The sequence below is a fragment of the Panthera tigris genome, chromosome F2, assembly GCF_018350195.1.
Source record: "Panthera tigris isolate Pti1 chromosome F2, P.tigris_Pti1_mat1.1, whole genome shotgun sequence".
NCBI lineage: Eukaryota > Metazoa > Chordata > Mammalia > Carnivora > Felidae > Panthera > Panthera tigris.
Genome location: NC_056676.1, coordinates 36,962,023 through 36,983,678, shown reverse-complemented (window position 1 = coordinate 36,983,678; position 21,656 = coordinate 36,962,023). Strand labels below are relative to the sequence as shown.

The 21,656-nt window shown below is 37.8% G+C and overlaps 1 protein-coding gene across 1 annotated transcript in view; it reads right to left on the bottom strand.

The window, feature by feature from the left end:
• Positions 1 to 205: 205 nt before the first annotated feature.
• Positions 206 to 21,656, bottom strand: part of DECR1 (2,4-dienoyl-CoA reductase 1) — a 40,133-nt gene continuing 18,682 nt past the window's right edge. Inside the window, exons 6-10 of the mRNA XM_007084328.3 lie at positions 8,398 to 8,497; positions 3,501 to 3,573; positions 979 to 1,125; positions 459 to 521; positions 206 to 358 (exon numbers count right to left, since the gene is read on the bottom strand). Coding sequence (XP_007084390.2) covers positions 299 to 358; positions 459 to 521; positions 979 to 1,125; positions 3,501 to 3,573; positions 8,398 to 8,497 — 443 coding nt within the window. The 3' untranslated portion in view covers positions 206 to 298. The remainder of the gene's footprint in view (positions 359 to 458; positions 522 to 978; positions 1,126 to 3,500; positions 3,574 to 8,397; positions 8,498 to 21,656) is intronic.

The following is a 21,656-nucleotide window of genomic DNA, read 5'->3' as shown; positions in this document are numbered from 1 at the left end:
CGTTAGGATTCTCCTGACTTTTTCAAGTTATAATATCTGTTTCCTTCTCTGCATTTCCAAGCATTTTACCTCCACCAAAGCCTTTACTCACTAGCCTTTTTTATTTTTAAAAAAACTTTTGAAGGGATAATTTCCCATCTTACAGATATTTAAATATAAAATGTATACCTAGAGCTGGCCCAGCACGATACACACCCAGTCCGTGTTTGTTCGTTAACAATTTATTAGACTTGAAAATATTCAAAAGATCATAGACTGTATCATTTCCACTGTAACCAAGATGAAGGCCAGAGTGATCTCAGGAGCCTTTTGTCTTCCTGATGAGTCCTTCTATTGTGTCCCACTGCTCCTTAGTGACCTAACACAAACAGAAAGCCAACTTAATGTGGTTCTTGCATATTTTTAAAGCTTAGTATCTTAGCTGCTAATATTATATTATATTCACAAAACGGCATTACCTTCCTCAGACTGTTGAATTCCCCTGAAATAAATGCTTCCTCTCCACCATCAAATCTAATGACCTGAAGGAAAAAAAAAAAAAAAGCAAAAATTCTGAAACTAACGCCTTTTAAAATGGTTCTGAACCATTAGACATTCTCTCATCTTGATTGGATGGAACATCTCCTCGGCACTTTCAATCAAAGCCCAAATTCTGAAGACAAAAGTGATGATTAAACCTAATCTGATTAACTCATTTTAGAATCCTTTTTCCCCCCCCATCTCCACAATTTCAAATTCTACCCGATATTAAAAATCATCTTAAAGGCATGTCTTCCAAGATAATTTGCATTTAATAAAATTAATTTATCCATGAAAAAATTCCATAGGCTAAACAATCTACATTAACATTTTATATTGTTTGCAGCTAAATAAATATTTTAAATCATATTTATATTCAATATTGTCAGGACTGGTTCCACAACATGCCTTTCCACCCCAAATCCACATCCCCCAAAAGTTAAGAGAAACAATGCTTACTGCCCCATTAATCCAAGAAGCATAGTCACTACAAAGAAAAGCAGCAAGATTTGCAAGTTCTTCTGTAGTTCCCAGCCGACCACAGGGGATTCTGTCAATCATTTCTTTCTCAAATTCTCCAGTTGGGTCAAGACGGCTAAAGGCACCCTTAGATATTAAGAAAATAGTTAGGTCGCGTTTTTTTGTTAACGCACTCCTTTCCTATCTAAGAAACAAGTTTGTAAGAAATGGAATATTACTATGGCAGCCTGTTCATACCTTAGGCCTTGTAAACAACAGAGGAGATTGCCAAATTCTTCCATATTCATTTTAGCTCAAAGCAGGACATTTTATCTTGTACTGACATAAAAAAAATTACCAGAGGGGCGCCTGGGTGGCGCAGTCGGTTAAGCGTCCGACTTCAGCCAGGTCACGATCTCGCGGTCCGTGAGTTCGAGCCCCGCGTCAGGCTCTGGGCTGATGGCTCGGAGCCTGGAGCCTGTTTCTGATTCTGTGTCTCCCTCTCTCTCTGCCCCTCCCCCGTTCATGCTCTGTCTCTCTCTGTCCCAAAAATAAAAATAAAAAACGTTGAAAAAAAAAAATTAAAAAAAAAAAAATTACCAGAAATTATGACCTTTTTACCTTTGTTTTCTTCATCCATAAAATAAGGATACCTGTCATTAGCCACCTCACAAGACTGTTATAAGCATCCAAGGAGAAAAGGTGTATGAAAGTACTCGGAAATACCTACAAGCCCAGTGTGCAGGACATAGTAGTGATATTGTCATTTGATTTAGAAATCACAAAAGTACCTCAAGTAGGAAACCTTTCAGGGGAAATTCCTTTTCTCCTCCTTTCTTCTCAAAATAATTGGAAAGGAGGAAAACAAGTAGGGAGGAATACTAAATTCAAGTAGGTCTTAAAAGGAAAAAAAAACCAAAAAACTAAATTTGCCAAACAATGTCTGCCTTCTGTTAATGATATGAAGGTGCGGACCAAGATGAAGTACGTATGTGCGCGGATCAAAAAATAAATACACAAAAGACTGGGTTTCTCTGTATCAATGCCTGGGAGCCGAGATGACAGCTGTCTTCAATAAACAGGTATGAGACAGAGCAAGCCCTCAGGAGGCCCCTTGGGGGGTCCTCCAGCTCTCCCTGCGCACAAATCAACCGGTGGAGACAAAGGGTAGCAACGGGCTACCTGGCTCTACCAGTGCTTGCTTCAGAGTTTCTAGACTTCAATTTTCTTTTAAACTCTTTAAAGCTACATGCGTGTTATCTGTGTACAATTTATACCTCTACTGCTATGCTGCAAGCTCCTTGATCACAAGGACCTATACCTCTATTGCTACATTGTAAGCTCCTTGACAGCAAGGACTCTGTCACAAATGTTTTTGTATTTTCTCAGCACCTTTGCATACAGCAGACACTCAATATATGTTAAATAAGTAAATAAAATGCAGGTGATCTTTCCTAGTTAGTGAGGGCTTAAAAAGAAGCTCTGTGACTCCAGGGTTTTCTTCGTATAGCGCTCAGCACAGTGCTGCCCTGAATCACGTGTGTTAATACATGCTTTTGAGTTATTTTTCCATTAATTGTATTAGACTCTTTACTATTGAAGTGTCAAATAAGATAGTCAAGTTTCAGTCACTCAGGTAGTTCTCCTTTCCATTTCCCCCCCCTTCAAGCTGCTAAGGAAACTAATACAGCCATTTCCTCGTTGATATTTAATACCCAGAACTACCTACAATCCAAATGCTCCCTAGCATTATTTTCTAAAGTATTTATTGATACAACTAGAACAAGTGATCACACTTCACTGAGGCCTTCAGAGCTATATGCCAGTTAGTGTTGTAAATTCTTGCTTCACATGAAAACAGAAAGTGAGAGGGAAGTTATCTGGGGCAGTGTGAGAGAACACAGAACCTGTGGACATTCTGAGCAGCAACCGTAACAGCACTAGTGATCATTATAAGTTGCAGTCAGTATCTGTAATGATTATTAATTATAGGTGAAATGCACGCCATCAGAAAGATTTGTAATCAGAGATATGGGAGTCAAATGGCATGCATAATTGAGTGTCTGAAAGTGAAAGGCAGAGACGTGAGCAAAGAAAATGCTACCTATCGCAAGAGCAGAGAACCTTCTAGAACATCTCTTAAAATAAAAATATACTTCCATTTCCAGGAACTAAAAAAAAAAGGATGTCAATCAAAGAAAGAATCCTTAAAATACGGTGAAGATTAAGAAATATAAGGTAATAACAGATCACTGAAGCAAATCAGACAAAATACCAAAACTGATGGCACAAAAGATCCCAGATTACGACACTGAAATAGATCTTATCAAGAAATTATATAGCTGCTGTATTCCTGTCCACCTCCTTACTTATAGTGGATAATGGCAAAACCCTCTTCTCTACCACTAGGGCCCCAAGCTCAGACATCTCTGACAAGTCCTGCACACAACAATCAGAATATTTCTATCAATATTTCATTCCTTAATCATTCACAATGAGCTACTAGGCAAACTAAACCTTACTTTTGTTTTTATAGGCCCCGGTTGAATCACATTGAATCGTAGTCCATATCTACCCCATTCAGCTGCAAGAGACCTAAAAATTAAAAAACATAGATTCTGAAATATTACACTATATGCTAAAAATGCTAACAACCAAGACTCACTGCATGCTCACTACATGCCAGGGACTACAACCCCGAAGTACGTACTATTATTATTCCCCATATTATAGACAAGGAAACTGAGGCACAGAGAGGTTAAATCACTTGCTCTGGGTCACACAGCCAGTAAATCAACTTTAAGTGGTCTAGCTCCAGAATTTGTACCTTTAATCACTCTGTTTTAATATCTACTATTTATGTAGCAGGATTCTCACACAGAGTCCTGACGCCAAGGCTTTTCTTTCCAGGAAGCAACTTTATTTGTGCCAGCATTGCTCAGTTGGGTTCATTTCTGAAGAACTGAGCCCCGAACACCACGTGGCATAGTTTTTTACATATTTTTTACTTCTTTGTCTCCCACATATGGTAACATACAAACATGTAGTCTGATTAAGTGTCCCATGTTACAAGGTCATGAAGGATGTTGTCATGCATACGTATACATGCGTATACAGATTGCCTTGAGGTTTTTTTCTTTTTTCTTTTCTTTCCTTAGGGAGGGGACCCTACCACATTTACATTTTAGTGTCCTTCCATAATCACTATGCTCTACCACCCACCATTTACACTGCCAAACCAAGTCCAATATCAAAATACATTATTAGAGTAAGTATCACAATTTAGCATGAAGAGTGAGAGAAGCATGCCCTCCCCCACATCTTCTGGAGTTCAGTCCTACATGTACAAAGTCCAAAATAGCTTGACTTATATATAGGCCATTGGATTACAATGTTTACAGCATCACAAGTGCTTTTAAGTAAGAGATGAATTACAAAGATATAAAATACTATCTATATCCATGTTTAATGAGGCTTTAATATAATTGTTGAACTGCACTCAAAAGGAAATAGGAACCTAACAAAATCTTACTAAATGGTATGACACAAAATATAACAATAATAGAAAACATGGAAACTTGAAGCAATCTGTTTTAAAACCCTACTTGATAGGTCTTAACTTTTATTGTCTCATTTTAGGAATTTATATTCATATGTACATTTGTGTCTATATATACTTAATCTAGTTTTAAAAAATGACTTAGGGTAACCATTGAAAAATATATAAATAATGCAAATAAGGAAGATAAAATCATTTGAAGGAAAGAAATTGAAGAAGGAAGGCAGGAAAGAAAGAACGAAGATAAAAAAAGGATAAGGAAACACAAAGGAACCAAGAATGGAGCTAATACCTAAATGTTCTATGGCATTCCATATAATCACAATACGTGGGTCACAAATTTGCATCCATTCTTTCCATGACACTATGCAAAAATGAAACCTAATCAGTTACACACTTTGCAGTGCCCATAAGGAAAAAGCAAGCTAATATCTCAGGAAAAGCACAACTGTTCCTGATTTAAAAAAAAAAAAAAAAAAAAAAAGATCAGAAAAACACTTCTTTCAAGAAGACTTCTAAAATGAAAATTGTGTAATGTAATAATACAATACTGCATATTTGCAATAGATACAAAGAGATAAGTCTTATGGAACTACAAGAAATCAATTAACATGACCCAACAAGATCAATTCAAAGGCCAAATCAGAGGGTGCCTGGGTGGCTCAGTTGGTTAAGCCTCTCACTCTTGATTTTGGCTCAGGTCATGATTTCATGGTTCCATTCATGAGATTGAGCCCTGAGACAGGTTCTGGGTTGATAGCATATGGAGCCTGCTTAGGATTCTGTCTCTGCCTGTCTCTGCCCCTCCTATGTGTGTTCTCTCTGTCTCTCAAAATGAATAAATAAACATTAAAAAAAAAAAAAAAACCACAAACAGCAGTTCAGCAAAATTCATTCTATTGGGGTGGGGGTGGGAGGGCAGGTGCTCCAAACACAGTCTGTTAATCTGTCTTAATCCATGGGTGCATTTTAGAGAATGGGTGGATTGCATCTCTTTGGGGTAAATCATACATAAAGATTGCTTCCCTGAGTGATACCTTTGACAGAATTCATGACCATACCTACCCTTGGCACGTACTTGTAGTGCATCTGCTCCAAATTGCTAGGAAAGTAGTAACTTCATGTCCTAACAGAATTACCGAGCCAAGCAGAGTTTATGGCTTCCTGTGAAAAACTGAGCAACCTATTAAGGAAACATGCCTAGAGGAAAAGCCATCCGATCTCTGCTGAGAGGTGCAACAGATACACTTTTTCCAGTCCTAACTCTCATTAAACTAGTTTATATTCTGATAACATGATAAGAAATCCACCTCATTAGCTCATTTTGCGTGACAAGATGCTAAGCACAATATACTCATTATATGTTAGCCATTATTGTTGTTAAATCAACAGATGTTTATCGTGTACTTACTGTGAGCTGCTAACACTTTATAAGTATTGCTTACCCTCAAAGAAAGGCAGTCTCTGCTCTCAAGACAGCAGTCTTATTCTCTCAAAAGAAGCCAGCTCAGTTATATCACAAAGTAGTTACTCTTCTGGGAACTATGTAAGGTGTGCCATGACTGCTTAAAGGAAGAAGTACTTGAGTCTACTGAGAGTGAGAAGGAAGGCTTCCTGGAGGAGGTGATATTTGAGTTAACACTTAAAGGAGTAGGAGTTTATGGTGAGAGGCAAGGGGGAGGAAAACAGGATGGGAGATACCAGAGCATAGGATGGAAAACAAAAGATAGCCCAGGCATATGGGCCAGAATGAGTGAAGGACAAAGGCACAAACAACATGCAGTATTTGGGGACTTATAAGGCCTTACTCAGTAGGACCATGTACCATAAAGTATGAGAAAAGAACTGATGGGAATGCAGGCTGGAGAGGAAGTACACATTTACTGAGTATCTATTTCATGCAATATACTATGCAGTAATAAAACAAAACAAAACAAAACAAAAGAACAAGCAGCACAGAATCATAGACCTTAAAGGACATGAAACTGAAACTTCTAACAAGATCAAAGGTCCTAACAAGACAAAAATATTTTTTGAGAGAGCACGCACACGTGATGGGGGTGGGGGGCACAGAGAGAGGGACAGAGAGAGAATCTTAAGCAGGCTCCATGCTCAGCACGGAGCCCGATGGAGGGCTCCATCTCCTGAATGAGTTCATGACCTGAGCCGAACGAAATCAAGAGAAGTTGGACACTTAACCGACTGAGCCACCCAGGCACCCAAGACAAATAGTGATACTGTACAAATGATGCCAAAATAGTCAAGTTCTAATTCCTTATTTCTAATACCATCTGACCTTAAAAAAAAGGTAATTATCTCTATTCACACTGAGACTCGACTTATAAGTATAGTAATATGTCTTTGTATCTCAAATAAATATATGTTATTGATTTAAACGTTAAAAAGAATTTTGAGACTACTTGGGAAAGAGAATAATTGTGCAGTTCAGCCAGCAAGGAGCAAGAGCTACACATCAGACCTTGCCAAGAAATAAGTATATGGAGATGAATAAGGCTTCTCCCTCACAGAACTCACATTCTAGTGGGGAAGTCAGACAGCTTGGACAGGATGTTAAAAATAGTCTTGCGTGTCCTTCCCTGTGCCCCTCACTGGTACACTACCTTCATTTTAGAATCTATAACAATGGGTGGCATTTATTTATTGGTGTGTTAGTCTTCTCACTAGACTAAAATAAAGTTTTAAGGGTGCAGAGAGTAGAGAATAATTCATTCTGTTCTAAAGAAATGAGAGAAAACATCACAGAGGAAGTGATATGATGACAGCCTTGAAAGTAGGGAAAATATCACAGCAAATTCCAACAGCAGCATAGCCCAAGCACAGAGAGATAAAAATGCATGGCATATTTAAGGAAATACAGAACAGTTCAATGGAAATTAAGACACAAGAAAAATGGCATAAGACTATATACTCAGGTGGGGGTGAGGACTATTCTATCACTATCGTATCGTATCCCTGGTACCCAGCATAGTGTCAGGCACACAAAAGGCACAAAATAAATATTTATCCAATTAATCAGTGAATAAACAAAGGTCAGGGACCAGTTTATTTAGAATGCCATAATGAGTTTTGGCTTTTATTCTAAAGAGTCATGGAAAAATGATCTAAGATTTTAGCTAGGGAGTATCATAGGCATACCTGTATTTTTAGAGAGATGATTCTGGTGGGAATATGCATAAAAAATAAAGAGGGAAAAGACTGGTAGCAGAGTAACACATTAGAGGGATATTACAGTAAGCCATGATGACAACTGACATTACCACAAAAACAGTGGCAAAGGTTGATGGGGAACAGATTCAAAGAGCTATCATATGCTGCTGAGAAAAGGCCACAAGATCTGGCAGTGGTGACTGGTTTATGTTAGTCCTATGAATCTCACACAGCAGGTACAATAAAAGGATGAAGGTGTGTTTAATAGAGATCAGAAATAGACTAAAGATAAAGGTATATGGGAGAACAAAAAGGCTGTACTCCTGTGCTATCTAATATGATAGCCACTAGCTATATGTAGCTATCTAATCTTAATTTTCATTTTAAAGTAATTAAAATTAAATAAAATTTAGGTTCTTAGTCACTGTAGCCACAATTCAAATGTTCATATGTGGCTGTTGGATAGTGCCGAGTTATAAAACGCTTCCATTGCCGCAGAAAGTTCTATCAGACAGTGCTGACCTTGACAAATAAGACTCATCCAAGAAACAGAAAGTATGTTTTCAAGTAAATCCAAATTAATCTTTGTTTACTTTTCTCTGGATGGAGACTAGAATGAAGAAATTTAGCTCCAAGAACTACCAAAGTACACTGTTTATCTTCAGTGATGGGATTAACATAGGAGTACTCACTTGTTCATGGCCTCCACACCCGCTTTGGCAGAAGCACTTGGTACTACAAAACCCGACCCACTTTCAGCATAGATGGTTGTAATAGCAAGAAATGCTGCTCCTGAAATTGGAAAAGGATATAGTAATTAACAATATGGCCAAATCTATGCACGTCAGGAAAACATGGTTTATAAGAATGGGATCTGATTCAAGAGGATATAACAAAAATGTAGCATTTTGTAAAACTTCAGTAGCCCTAAATTAATGAAAGAGTAATCTCTAAAACTGCTACATCTTGCTAGTAATCTTGCTGTCCATCAAGGCGGCCTAGTCTGTGCTTACTCGACATTCTATACCGGGTGAGTCAATATCGAGCCCCAAACCTCAGAGGCATGGCCCTATATAACCCCCTGCATAGTCAGCTGGATGGGATTTCCACTAACCAAGCACCCACTTAAGTAAGAATAAATTAGAATCACAACTATATTAGCAGGGACTTCTGCTTCCAGCCACGATGGACTTGCCCTCCTCCTGTAAACGTCTGCATAACACATACAATTACATGATACAACTATTTTCAGATACCATGCAGCAGGCAGGGAAAGACAGTGACCCCTGAGAGAAGAAAAACACATGAAGTGAGCCCTAAGGCCACCCCAGATTTTTGTCTAAAGGTACGATACATATACTATATACTCTACAATGTAATATATACCACAAACATACAATACTACACACACACACACACACACACACACACACACACACACCATACACATATACTATATAGACTATGAGATAAGGAAGAGAAATACAAGTGAAATATGGCATTCTCACTGAGTTGAGGAGACAGAGATCAGAGTTTGGGGAGACTGAGGAAGCTGGAATTTGTGAGGGGAGATCCCCCAAGGAGAGAAGTATGCAGATAGAGAACTCTAGAAATCTGCACAGTGTCTCTTTGAGTCTGGTCAAACAGCAAGCTGTCCGTGTCTAGGAGGAGACTTCACGAGGCCAGGTGAAGAACAAGTGCCAGGGAGCTGGAAGCTGAACAAGTCCCAGACTTCACATAGGGCTGGGAGAGAAGGGAGTTCAAAGTAGCCTCACTGAACATCCAGGACTTTCAGTGGAGAATTCAGAAAGGCCATGCCTTACTAGGAGTGTTAAATTAGCTCAAAAGTAAAGACTACCCTACACGGATGCAAATAAAGCTTAAAAATGAATACCGAAATGACCAAGCTGATCCACAAGTAACTGAACTGTTTGCTAAAATAAAACTCAACACATTTCAAAGGAAAATTTTAATAAACACACACACATTCAACAACATAACATTCATAGCATGCAGTCAAAAATCGCTACACAAAAAAGACACAAACATAACTGGGAGAAAAATCAGTTAATAGAGTCTCAGAAATGCTACAAAAGATAGAATTGGCAGACAAAGACCTTTAAAATGATATTATAAATATGCTAAAAGATTTCAAGGAAAATGAGTATAATAAAAAATCAATAAAAATACAAAAATAAACCAAATAGGAATTCTAAAGCAAAAAAAAAAAAAAAATACACTATCTGAAATGAAAAATTAAATGAATGGGCTTATTTGTAGAAGAAAAGATCCACTGTCTTGAAGACATAGCATCAGCAATCAGTGAAAATGGAGGACAGTGGAAGGAAAATAGTTGGGAAGGGAAAAAAACAACCAGAGCTTCAGTGAGCTGTAGAACAGTATCTAGCATGCTAGCATATGTACAATTGGTGTCCCAGAAGGAAGGGGAAGAAAAGTCACTTGGAGAAATAAAGACTGAAAACTTTTCATATTTGGTAAAATCTGTATCGATCCAGGGAGCTAAACAAATCCTAGGTAAGATGAATACAAAGAAAACCATACCAAGGCATATCATATCAGTCACTCAAAACCAGTGATAAAGAGAAAATCTTTTTTTTCTTTAAGATTTTATTTTTAAGTAATCTCCATACCCAATGTGGAGCGTGAACTTACAACCCTGAGATCAAGAGTCACATGCTCCACCTACTGAGCCAGCCAGGTTCCCCAAAGAGAAAATCTTAATAGAACCAGAGGAAACAGTAAAAAACATAAACAAGGGAACAGATATTAAAAATATTCACTGACAGTAGTACCTGGGTGGCTCAGTCAGTTATGCATCCAACTCTTCATTTTGGCTTAGGTCATGATCTCATGGTAGTGAGACCAAGCCCCTGTGCTGGATGTGGAGCCTGCTTAAGATTCTCTCTGTCCCTCTCCCTCTGCCCCTTCCCCGCTCATGCTGGCATTTTCTCTCAAAAAAAAAAACAAAAAACAAAACTATTCACTGACATCATCAGAAACAAAGTTAGCGGGACACCTGGGTGGCTCAGTCGGTTGGGCGTCCAACTTCAGCTCAGGTGATGATCTCACAGCTCGTGAGTTCAAGCCCCGCATCAGGCTCAGTGCCAACAACTCAGACCCTGGAGCCTGCTTCAGATTCTGTGTCTCCCTCTCTCTCTGCCCCTTCCCTGCTCATGCTCTGTCTCTCTCTGTCTCAAAAATAAATAAAAACATCAAAAAAAAAAAAAAAAAAAAAAAAAGAAACAAAGTTAGCTCAGGTCATGATCTCACAGTCTATGAGTTCAAGCCCTGAGTCAGGCTCTGTGCTGACAGCTCAGAGCCTGGAGCCTGCTTCAGATTCTGTGTCTCCCCCTCTCTCTGCTCCTCCCCCATTCATGTTGTCTCTCTCCCTCTCTCTCTCTCAAAACATAAACATTAAAAAAAATTTTTTTTAAAGTGAAAGTGATATTTTCTGACAAAAAATCTGGAAGAATTCAATGCCAGCAGAGGCATACTAAAAGAAATATTGAAAAAAGTTCTTCAAGCAAAATGAAAATGATACTAAATAGAAACTCAAATCTTCAGATGGAATGATGAATGTCAGAAACAGTAAATCTATCAGTCAATATTTACAGTTTTTGTTTTCCAAATGTCTTTTGAAAATAACTGACGGTATAAAGCTGTATTAGAAAGTCACACAAAACATACAGTAATCAACAGTGCTTGGGACATAATACATTCTCAATAAATTGACTAAATGAATGAAAGTTTAAAATAATAACCTTTAGCTGCTAAGAAATCACTGATTTTCTATTTTTTTAGCCACTAAACTAGATAATACTCCAAGTGTAATATATAGTGTACATATATATATCTTATAAAACAACATATGCTTTAAGAAATTTAAAGGACAATAAGTGTGAAAGACTACAATAAAAATAATTTGAAGAATATTCAGATAAGTTTTATTCCTCCTCCAAAAATATCTAGCTTCTCTTCCCCTCTGCATTTTCCAAAGTAGCAACAAAACTCAACACATCCTGGACAATACGGGGGTGGAGAAGGGGGCAGGAGTACCATTTTGAGGACATGAGAAGATAGTCATCATGGTAACTCCTTTTGTATATCAAACTCAGCCTCTTTTAGTGCTGTGAAAATTATTTTGCGTCCAAAATCACTCTGTGCAAAAGGAGGGATGTCGAACATTCATGTACACAATCACACTACACTGACAACAGAGGCTAACTGCACCACTCTTACAGCAAAATCATAAAAGCTACTTTCCCTTATACAAAGCAAATGCTCCAGTAGAAAGTGCTCCAGGGGTGCCTGCGTGGTTCAGTCGGTCAAGTGTCCAACTTCGATTCAGGTCATGAGCTCATGGTCCAAGACCTGCATCAGGCTCTCTGCTGTCAGCACAGAGACCACTTCAGATCCTCTGTCTCCCTCTCTCTCTGTCCCTCCCCCACTCTCGCTCGCTCTCTCAAAATAAATAAACATTAAAAAAATATTTTAATTAAAAAAAGAAAGTACTATAAGTTCTGATTCACATTAAACGAATGTTTATTAAGGTGTGGGAGAACAGGAATTAAGCCATTTTATACAAAAGATGTCCTCTTCTTTCTCCTTTTAGGTTTTATTTTCTCAACCTAGAAGATCTGGGTCACCCACTGCCTGCAATGAGACGACAGTGCTTCTTTTAATTCTATGAGTGTAAACAGGAGGTAAAATTTGGAAACTGTACTATTCCAATAGGGTTAATGCTGCACAGTGGAACAATACAGCAGGACTTTAAAGAATGAAAAATAGTGCTAAAAGGTCAAAATAAAGATTGTTAGAGGCGCCTGGGTGGCTCAGTTTGTTAAGCATCCGACTTCGGCTCAGGTCATAATCTCGAGGTCCATGAGTTCAAGCCCTGCCTCGGGCTCTGTGCTGACAGCTCAGAGCCTGGAGCGGGCTTTGATTCTGTATCTCCCTCTCTCTCTGCCCCTGCTCTCTCTCTCGCTCTCTCTCTCTCTCTCAAAAATAAAGAAACATTCTAAAGATTGCTCATTAATCGTTGCTACCTATCAATCTTTTACCCTCATGCAAAAAAAAAAGTGCACCATTTTGAAACTGATAATATCCACCTTTTTAATTACTAACTGTAACTTCAACTGACTTCCTAGCTACTCTGCCAATTTCACTGAAATTTGACTCCTGGCCTTAAACCTATACAAGGATCTGTAGCCACATCTCAAACTCAACCTCTGTCATCATCTTGGTAGATTTCAAACACCAGGAGGACAAGATTAGAAATCTCACAGCTCTACGATCTCCTCATCCCCAACAAGCTTCCCTGCTACCCTGCCACAACCTGAGCTCTGCCATCACATACCAAAATATTGCTACAGTGCCTCCCTCACTCTCTGGATCCTGCCCTTCCAGCACTCTCACACCCTCATACTACATGTGTTCCTTAAGACCTCATTATAAATTCTGGGTGCTTTTCCTCTCATATTCTTCAGGCTTATAATTCACTCCCGGTCTAACTTGCCTATTTGCCACATAGACAAATTACTGAATTAACCACTTAATGCCTAGCTACCATGTTCTCTTAAGACCTCAATCCTCAACTCCTCAATACCAGGACTGCCTTCTCCACTCTTAGAAGGGACTGTTACACTGTTACAACTGCGAGTGAATGCCACTGGAAAGATACATCTGCAATTTCACCTGGCTCTCAACACTGCTCATCAGCTCTTTCATTATCCAGAGTAAGACCCTACACCTGTGTTTCTAATTCACAGCTCCCGGGACTAGACCATGCTTTCATTGGTTCTTGTTTCTTTCTCCTTTGACCCTTCTCTTCACTGGGCTCTCCCCTCAATCATTAATCATGCTTCAATCTCCACTCAGAACGTATCTCTTCTTAAGATCCTTCAATTAAACTTTACTAATCTCCAGAGGGTAAACTCCAAACACCTTACCCTCATTTCTTGCCTCTCCAGACATCATATGTTACACATACGTAACACTGAACTCCTTATACTTCTTAAACACACAATTGAGCTATTGTTTGTGGCTTTCCTCTTCCATTATTGCCAGTAATTAATTTTCCTGACAATCATGGCAAAAAGAGAAAATACTGCACTGCTCTGCCTTTTTGATTAGGGCACAGAAGACCTCATCTCTTAGCCATTTTTCAAAAGAAGCTCAGAGTAAATTTAAATCTAAAAATCATCATTGCTCTAAAAGTTATTCAAAGGAGGATTATATAACTTAAAAAAACAGAATAACTCTTCTAAAAAAATATTATCTACCAAGTAAAGAATTATCTCATTTGAACATTTAATATAAACACATCATTCACATAGATTGAAACTTGAAAGTTTAATTACAATAAGTAGTATCAGGACTCTGGTTTTTCTAGTCTACCTTAATTTTTTTTTTTTAACATTTATTTATTTTTGAGACAGAGAGAGACAGCATGAACAGGGGAGGGTCAGAGAGAGAGGGAGACACAGAATCCGAAGCAGGCTCCAGGCTCTGAACTGTCAGCACAGAGCCCGACGCGGGGCTTGAACTCACGGACCGCAAGATCATGACCTGAGCCAAAGTCAGATGCTTAACCGACTGAGCCACCCAGGCGCCCCCAGTCTACTTTAATTATGGGTCCTGGTCTCAACTTTAGGCATTTCATGGTCCCCTTGTAACTGAGATAGTAAACATACACTTATCTTAGTGGAACAGAACGTTTTCTTTAATAGCTAACACTTAACTGAGCACTAGCCTGGGCCAGGCACTGTTCTTAACACTTTACAAGCACTAGTTCATTTAACCATCACAGCAATCCTAGGAAGGAGGTTCTATATTATCCCAATTTACAGAAGAAAAGACTGAGGCACAGAAAAGTAACTTGCCCAAGTTCACAGTACTATTAAGTGGTGTAAGCAGGATGGAAACAGGCAGTGTGATTCTAGGGCCTACACCCTTAACCACTACTAAAACTGCCTAAGAAACTTCCAATTACATAGTTTAAAAGAAAAAAAGATTCCCTTCAAAATTTCCAAATCACTTTACCTTTATATTATCTTCATAATACACCAAAGTAAGGTACATGGTTGCTACAAGAAATTTTAACCAATGAATTTGAGGGGCGCCTGGGTGGCTCAGTCAGTTAAGCGCCCAGCTTCAGCTCAGGTCATGATCTCCCAGTTCACGAGTGCAAGCCCCATGTCGGGCTCTGTGCTGACAGCTCGGAGCCTGGAGCCTACTTCATATTGTGTCTCCCTCTCTCTCTGTCTCTCTCTCTCAAAAATAAACTTTTTAAAAAATTTTTAAACAAATCAATTTGAAATGTTCCATCAAACTAGTGAGATAACTCTAGCAAAAAGTGATTTTTGAAAATGATACTGATGCTGTCCTAATAAATTCTGAATGATGAGTAGAAATGTACTTTTAAACATTCTTTAAATGCACCCAGTATTCTAAGGAAGGACTGGACACAATACACAGAAATGTGCCCATATGGTCCTAATATACTTTAAAATCTAGACAGCATTTAACTTGCACTCATACTACTGAAAAATAAGAAGAAGAAGGCCACACTCTACTCCTGGTCTACTCTTCTTGCTTGTGCAACAAGGTGCACTTGCTTCCATACCAGTGATTTTGCCAAATGACTGGTCATCTGGTTTTATTCTAGTAGTAAAGCTGACAGACATAACCAAAAGAGCTGTTAAATATGCCCTCAATTCCTCTTGTTTTTGTGGGTCTCAGAAATGTTTCATATACAAAGCATCACCTTTCGTGCTTAGTGGTAAGTTAGGAACTCGTGGCGACAGGAATGGAGAATTGAGAATTTAAAACATCTACCTCATATATAAAAAAGACTAATTCTGAGCCACCTGTAACTATAAGGGAATAAAATAGTACACACCTTACAGTCACTGCAAGTTTTAAATGAGCTAATAAATGTTTAGCGTTTAGAACAAAATCTGATACAGAATAAACAATAAATGGTGTTTCAAAAAAAGGAAAGATGAAAGGCAAGAAGGAAGGAGGAAGGGGAAGGAAGGGAGAGAGGAAGAAAATACGGCTAAAGTTAAAACATTTTCTTACAAATAATACTTTGCTTTTTGCTTGTTCCATATTCTAACACCTGTTGGGTATTCTACCTTTATTTAGTAATTACATAAGTGGCAGTGATGGCTACAGAATTCTCAAATGGTCCTATGTGGAAGGAATTCTAGCTTCTTGGTATAAAGTAATCCATGTGACTCAATTACCAAAGTTAGTCCAAAATCAAGTACAATATCTGGGTAGGCTAACCTATAATAGGATTTAAGAAAAAATGTTTTATTTGAATAAAATCCAAACAAATATTTTTTAAATAATTTTTTTAAAATGTATTTACTTTTGAGAGAGAAAGAGAGACAGAGACAGAGTGCGAGTAGGGGAGGGGCAGAGAGCGAGGGAAATACAGAATCCCAAAGCTCCAGGCTCTAAGCTGTCAGCACAGAGCCCAACAAGGGGCTTGAACTCATGAGCTGTGAGATCATGACCCGACCCAAAGTTGGACACTTAACTGACTGACCCACTCAGGTGCCTCCAGACAAACACATTTTTAAAAGACAATAATGGGTATGTGGCCAATATTTTAACTTCAATGTCAAGTAATTTTTTAATGTTTTTAACGTTAAATATTTATTTTTGAGAGAGAGAAAGAGAGCACACACACAAGAGGGGGAGAGGCACAGAGAGAGAGACGGAAACACGGAACCTGAAGCAGGCTCCAGGCTCCAGGCTCCCAACATGGGCTCGAACTCACGAACCTGAGATCAGGACCTGAGCTGAAATTGGACACTCAGCTGACAGAGCCACCAAGGTGCCCAAACAAGTAACTTAAAATTCTGATAAACAGCCAAAAATGACATTTATCAGGCTGTTTTGAACACTCATGTACTATGTTTTTGACAGTGGTACATGAAGGAGACATGTTTTGGACATAGCTTAAACATGATAATCAATTTCAAAAAGCAGGGCTATAGCCAACACATCATCTGTTCACAAAAAAACAGAGGTGAGGACTGCCAGAGCAGGTGAAAAGAGGAAGCAACATTTGCATACAAATTGCCCTCAAATAATTGGCTGATCCCTAAACTGAAAAAGCACTGTTACAGCTCTAAGAACCTCAGTTAAAAGTAATAGCTGGAAGCTGAAAAAGTGAGCCTTAAGAAAATTTTAGTGAAACAAATCTACCAATATACAAATAGGATAATATATCATAACCAAGCAGGACTTAGATTCAGAATGCAATGGTGGTTTAAAAATTCAAAAATTATGGACTGCAAGCTGTATTACAAAGCTGTAATAATCACGACAGCATGGTACTGGCACAAGAACAGACACTCAGATCAATGGGACAGAATAGAGAACCCAGAAATGGACCCACAAACCTATGGCCAACTAATCTTTGATGAAGCAGGAAAGAATATCCAATGGAATAAAGACAGTCTCTTCAGCAAGTGATGCTGGGAAAAATGGACAGCGACATGCAGAGAAATGAACCTGGACCACTTTCTTACACTATACACAAAAATAAACTCAAAATGGATGAAAGACCTAAACGTAAGACAGGAAGCCATCAAAATCCTTGAGAAAGCAGGCAAAAACCTCTTTGACCTTGGCCACAGCAACTTCTTACTCAACACGTCTCCAGAGGCAAGGGAAACAAAAGTAAAAATGAACTATTGGGACATCATCAAAATAAAAAGCTTCTTTCTGCACAGTGAAGGAAATAATCAGCAAAACTAAAAGGTAACCAATGGAATGGGAGAAGATATTTGCAAACCACATATCTGATAAAGGGTTAGTATCCACAATCTATAAAGAACTTACCAACTTAACACCTAAAAAACAAATAATCCAGTGAAGAAATGGACAAAAGACATGAATAGGTACTTCTCCAGATAAGACATCCAGATGGCCAACTGACACATGAAAAAATGCTCAACATCACTCATCATCAGGGAAATACAAATCAAAACCACAATGAGATACCACCTCACAGCTGTCAGAATGGCTAACATTAACAACTCAGTCAACAGCAGATGTTGGTGAGGATGTGGAGAAAGAGGGTCTCTTTTGCACTGCTGGTGGGAATGCAAACTGGTGCAGCCACTCTGGAAAACAGTATGGAGGTTCCTCAAAAAGTTAAAAATAGAACTACCCGATGACCCAGCAATTGCACTACTAGGTATTTATCCAAGGGATACAGGTGTGCTGTTTCAAAGGGGCACATGCACCCCAATGTTTATAGCAGCACTATCGACAATAGCCAAAGTATGGAAAGAGCACAAATGTCCATCGATGGATGAATGGATGAAGAAGATGTGGTGTGTGTATATGTATATATATACATATACATACATACACATACATACATACAATGGAGTATTACTCGGCAATCAAAAAGAATGACATCTTGCCATTTGCAACTACGCGGATAGAACTGGGGGGTATTATGCTAAGTGAAATTAGTCACAGAAAGACAAATATCATATGACTTCACTCATATGAGGACTTTAAGAGACAAAACAGATGAACATAAGGGAAGCGAAGCAAAAATAATGTAAAAACAGGGAGGGGGACAAAACATGAGACTCTTAAATACGGAGAAAAAAACAGAGGGTTGCTGGAGGGGTTGTGGGAGGGGGGATGGGCTAAATGGGTAAGGGGCATTAAGGAATCTACTCCTGAAATCATTGTTGCACTATATGATAACTAACTTGAATGTAAATTTAAAAAAAAAAAAAAATTAAGAAATTAATCATTGGAATTCACCATACTAACAGGTTTTTAAAGCTGGGCATGTCAATAAACATAGAAGATTTGGCAAATGCCTATTCATGATTTAAAAAAAAAAAAGCAGCAAACTAGATACAGAAGCAAATTTCCTCAACTGATAAGGAACACTTAGGGAAACCTACAGGTAAACTCATAATTAATGATGACTGAGTGATTTCCTCCTGATATCAAGATAAAACATTTACTTTCACCATTGCTATTCAACATCATACTGGAGGTCCCAGCTGGTAAAATAAGGCAAGGAAACTAAATACAGATTAGAAAGGAAGGTATAAAGATAGACTTTTTTCACAAACAATTATCAACAGGGGCACCTGGGTGGCTCAGTCAGTTAAGCGTCTGACTTTAGCTCAGGTCATGATCTCACAGCTTGTGGGTGCGAGCCCCACGTTGGGCTCTGTGCTGACAGCTCAGAGACTGGAGCCTGATTCAGATTCTGTGTCTCCTTCTCTCTCTCTGCCCCTCCCCCACTCTCTCTCTCTCTCTCTCTCTCTCTCTCTCTCTCTCTCAAAATAAATAAACATTAAAATTTTTTTTTTAAATTATCAAGAATATAGAAAATCCTAAGGAATCTACCAAAAAAGCTGTAAGAACTATTAATTAATTTTAGCAAGCTCACAGAAAAAAGGTCGATGTACAAAAACAAGTCCACCATATTTTTAAATACTAGAAGCAAACAATTATAAGATAAAATTTAGAAAACAATATCCTTTAACATAACACCAAAAATATAAAATTCTTTGGCAGAAATAAGACCTACACACTGAAAAGAGCAAAACATTGCTGACAGAGATTAAAGACCTAAACAAATACAAAGATACTGCATGCAGACTGACTGAAAGACAATATTGTCAAAATATCACTTCTCCTCAATATAATCTATAAATCTATAATCTATAATGTATAAATCTGTAAATTTTGACTCCTGGTCAAAATTTCAGGAGACTCTTTTGTAAAAATTATTGAATTCTAAAATTTATATGAAAATGCTAAGGACATAGAATAGTGAAAGCAATTTTGAAAAAAGAATAAAGTTGGAGGACTCACAATACCTGATGTCAAATTAATATAAAGCTAATCTATATATATGTATACATTATAAAGCTAAGTAACCAAATAATGATAGATGTATCAACTGAACAGAATAGGGAGGTCAGAAATTGACCTACATTTATATCAACTGATTTTCCACCAAAGTACCAAAGTATTTCAATGAGGAAAGGATGGACAGATATATGCAAAAAATTAATCCTGACTGTTATCTCATACCACATGCAAACATTAACTCAAAATGGATCATGACCTAATTGTAACAGTGAAAATTATAAAAGTTCCAGAAGAAAACAATGGAGAAATTAATTGTGACCCTGGGTGAAGGAAAGATCTCTTAGATACAACTCAAAAAGCATGAGTCATAAAAGAAAAGTTTCATTAAACTGAACAACATCAAAATTAAAAACCTTTTATCTTCAGAAGACATTGTTAAGAACAAGACAGATCACAGACTGAGAAAAAAATATTTGCGGAGCATGTATCTAATAAAAGATTTATACTCAAAACATGTAAAATAACTTTCCAATCAATACTAAGACAAACACCTAATAAATAAACGTACAAAAGATTAGAACAGACACTTCATCAGAGAATATATGCAAAGACCACAGGAAAAGATGCACAACTTCATTAGTCACGAAATGTAAGCTAACACCACAAATGAGGGACAACTACAGAGGATGGCTAAAATGTAATATAACCAATCCAGTGTGGGCCAGAATGTGGCACAAATGCATATAAATTGCTGTTGGGAAAGCAACCTCCTAGAGCCAATTTGCAAAACAGTTCAGTGGACTTATCAAAATTTAGGTTCCTCTGCTCTGTCTCTCTCTGTCTCAAAAATAAATAATAAAAAAAAAAAAAACCCTCCCCTGTTCATGCTCTGTCTCTCTCTGTCTCAAAAATAAATAAAAAAAAAACATTAAAAAAAAAATTTAAAGGGGCGCCTGGGTGGCTCAGTCAGTTGAGCGTCCGACTTCGGCTCAGGTAATGATCTCGCGGTCCGTGAGTTCGAGCCCCGCATCGGGCTCTGGGCTGACAGCTCAGAGCCTGGAGCCTGTTTCAGATTCTGTGTCTCCCTCTCTCTCTGACCCTCCCCTGTTCATGCTCTGTCTCTCTCTGTCTCAAAAATAAATTAAAAAAAAAAAAAACATTAAAAAAAATTAAAAAAAAAAAAATTTAGGTTCCTCTACTCATCAAAAGACACTGATAAGGAAATGAAAAGACAAGCGACAGATTGGGAGAAAATATTCTAAAGACATACTATATCTGACAAAGTCCTCAGTCCAGATTAAACAAAGAATTTCTATAAATCAATAATGAAAAGACAAACAACCAAATAAAAATGTATTAAAAACTAAGATAGTGAGGAGTAAGTGGACGATGGAAGAGGGAACCCTTGGGAGCAGTAAAAATGTTAGATGTCTTGCCTGGCGCGATGGTTACCTAAGTGCATAAGCTTATTAAAAGTTCAATTTGAACACAAAAAGTCTGTGGGTCTCACTATATACAAATTTTACCTCAATTTTAACAAGCTAAAGTTAATACATTTGAGTTATGTTTTGCATTTATTTATTCTTTTTTAATAAGCTTATAATAGTCTTGATTTCATTCTATTTCCACACTGATATACAAAAGTACATTGTAAATTAAATAGTACCACAGTGGTAGAAAGTATTATTAGTGTTACTTCAATAAAATACTTTTTACACGTCCTTAAATCACCTCTTTCTAGTTTCAGGAGGTATCTCTTGTTTCTAGTGATCTAGGGTTTCATGTAAAAATTCAGTATTTATCCTATCTATGTCCTTTGTGACTACATTTATTTAGTTTTTTTAGTATGAAATTTATTGTCAAATTGGTTTCCATACAACACCCAGTGCTCATCCCAACAGGTAGTCTCCTCAACTACATTTAAATAAAACCCTCTATTAGTGTCTTTTTTAGTCTCTCTTCATTGCAAGTTCTCTCAATTCTTTAATAAAATTAGGTATCCTTTTCCACACTGTTCACTAATTTTTACATTGATACGTGATACCTTAGAGAT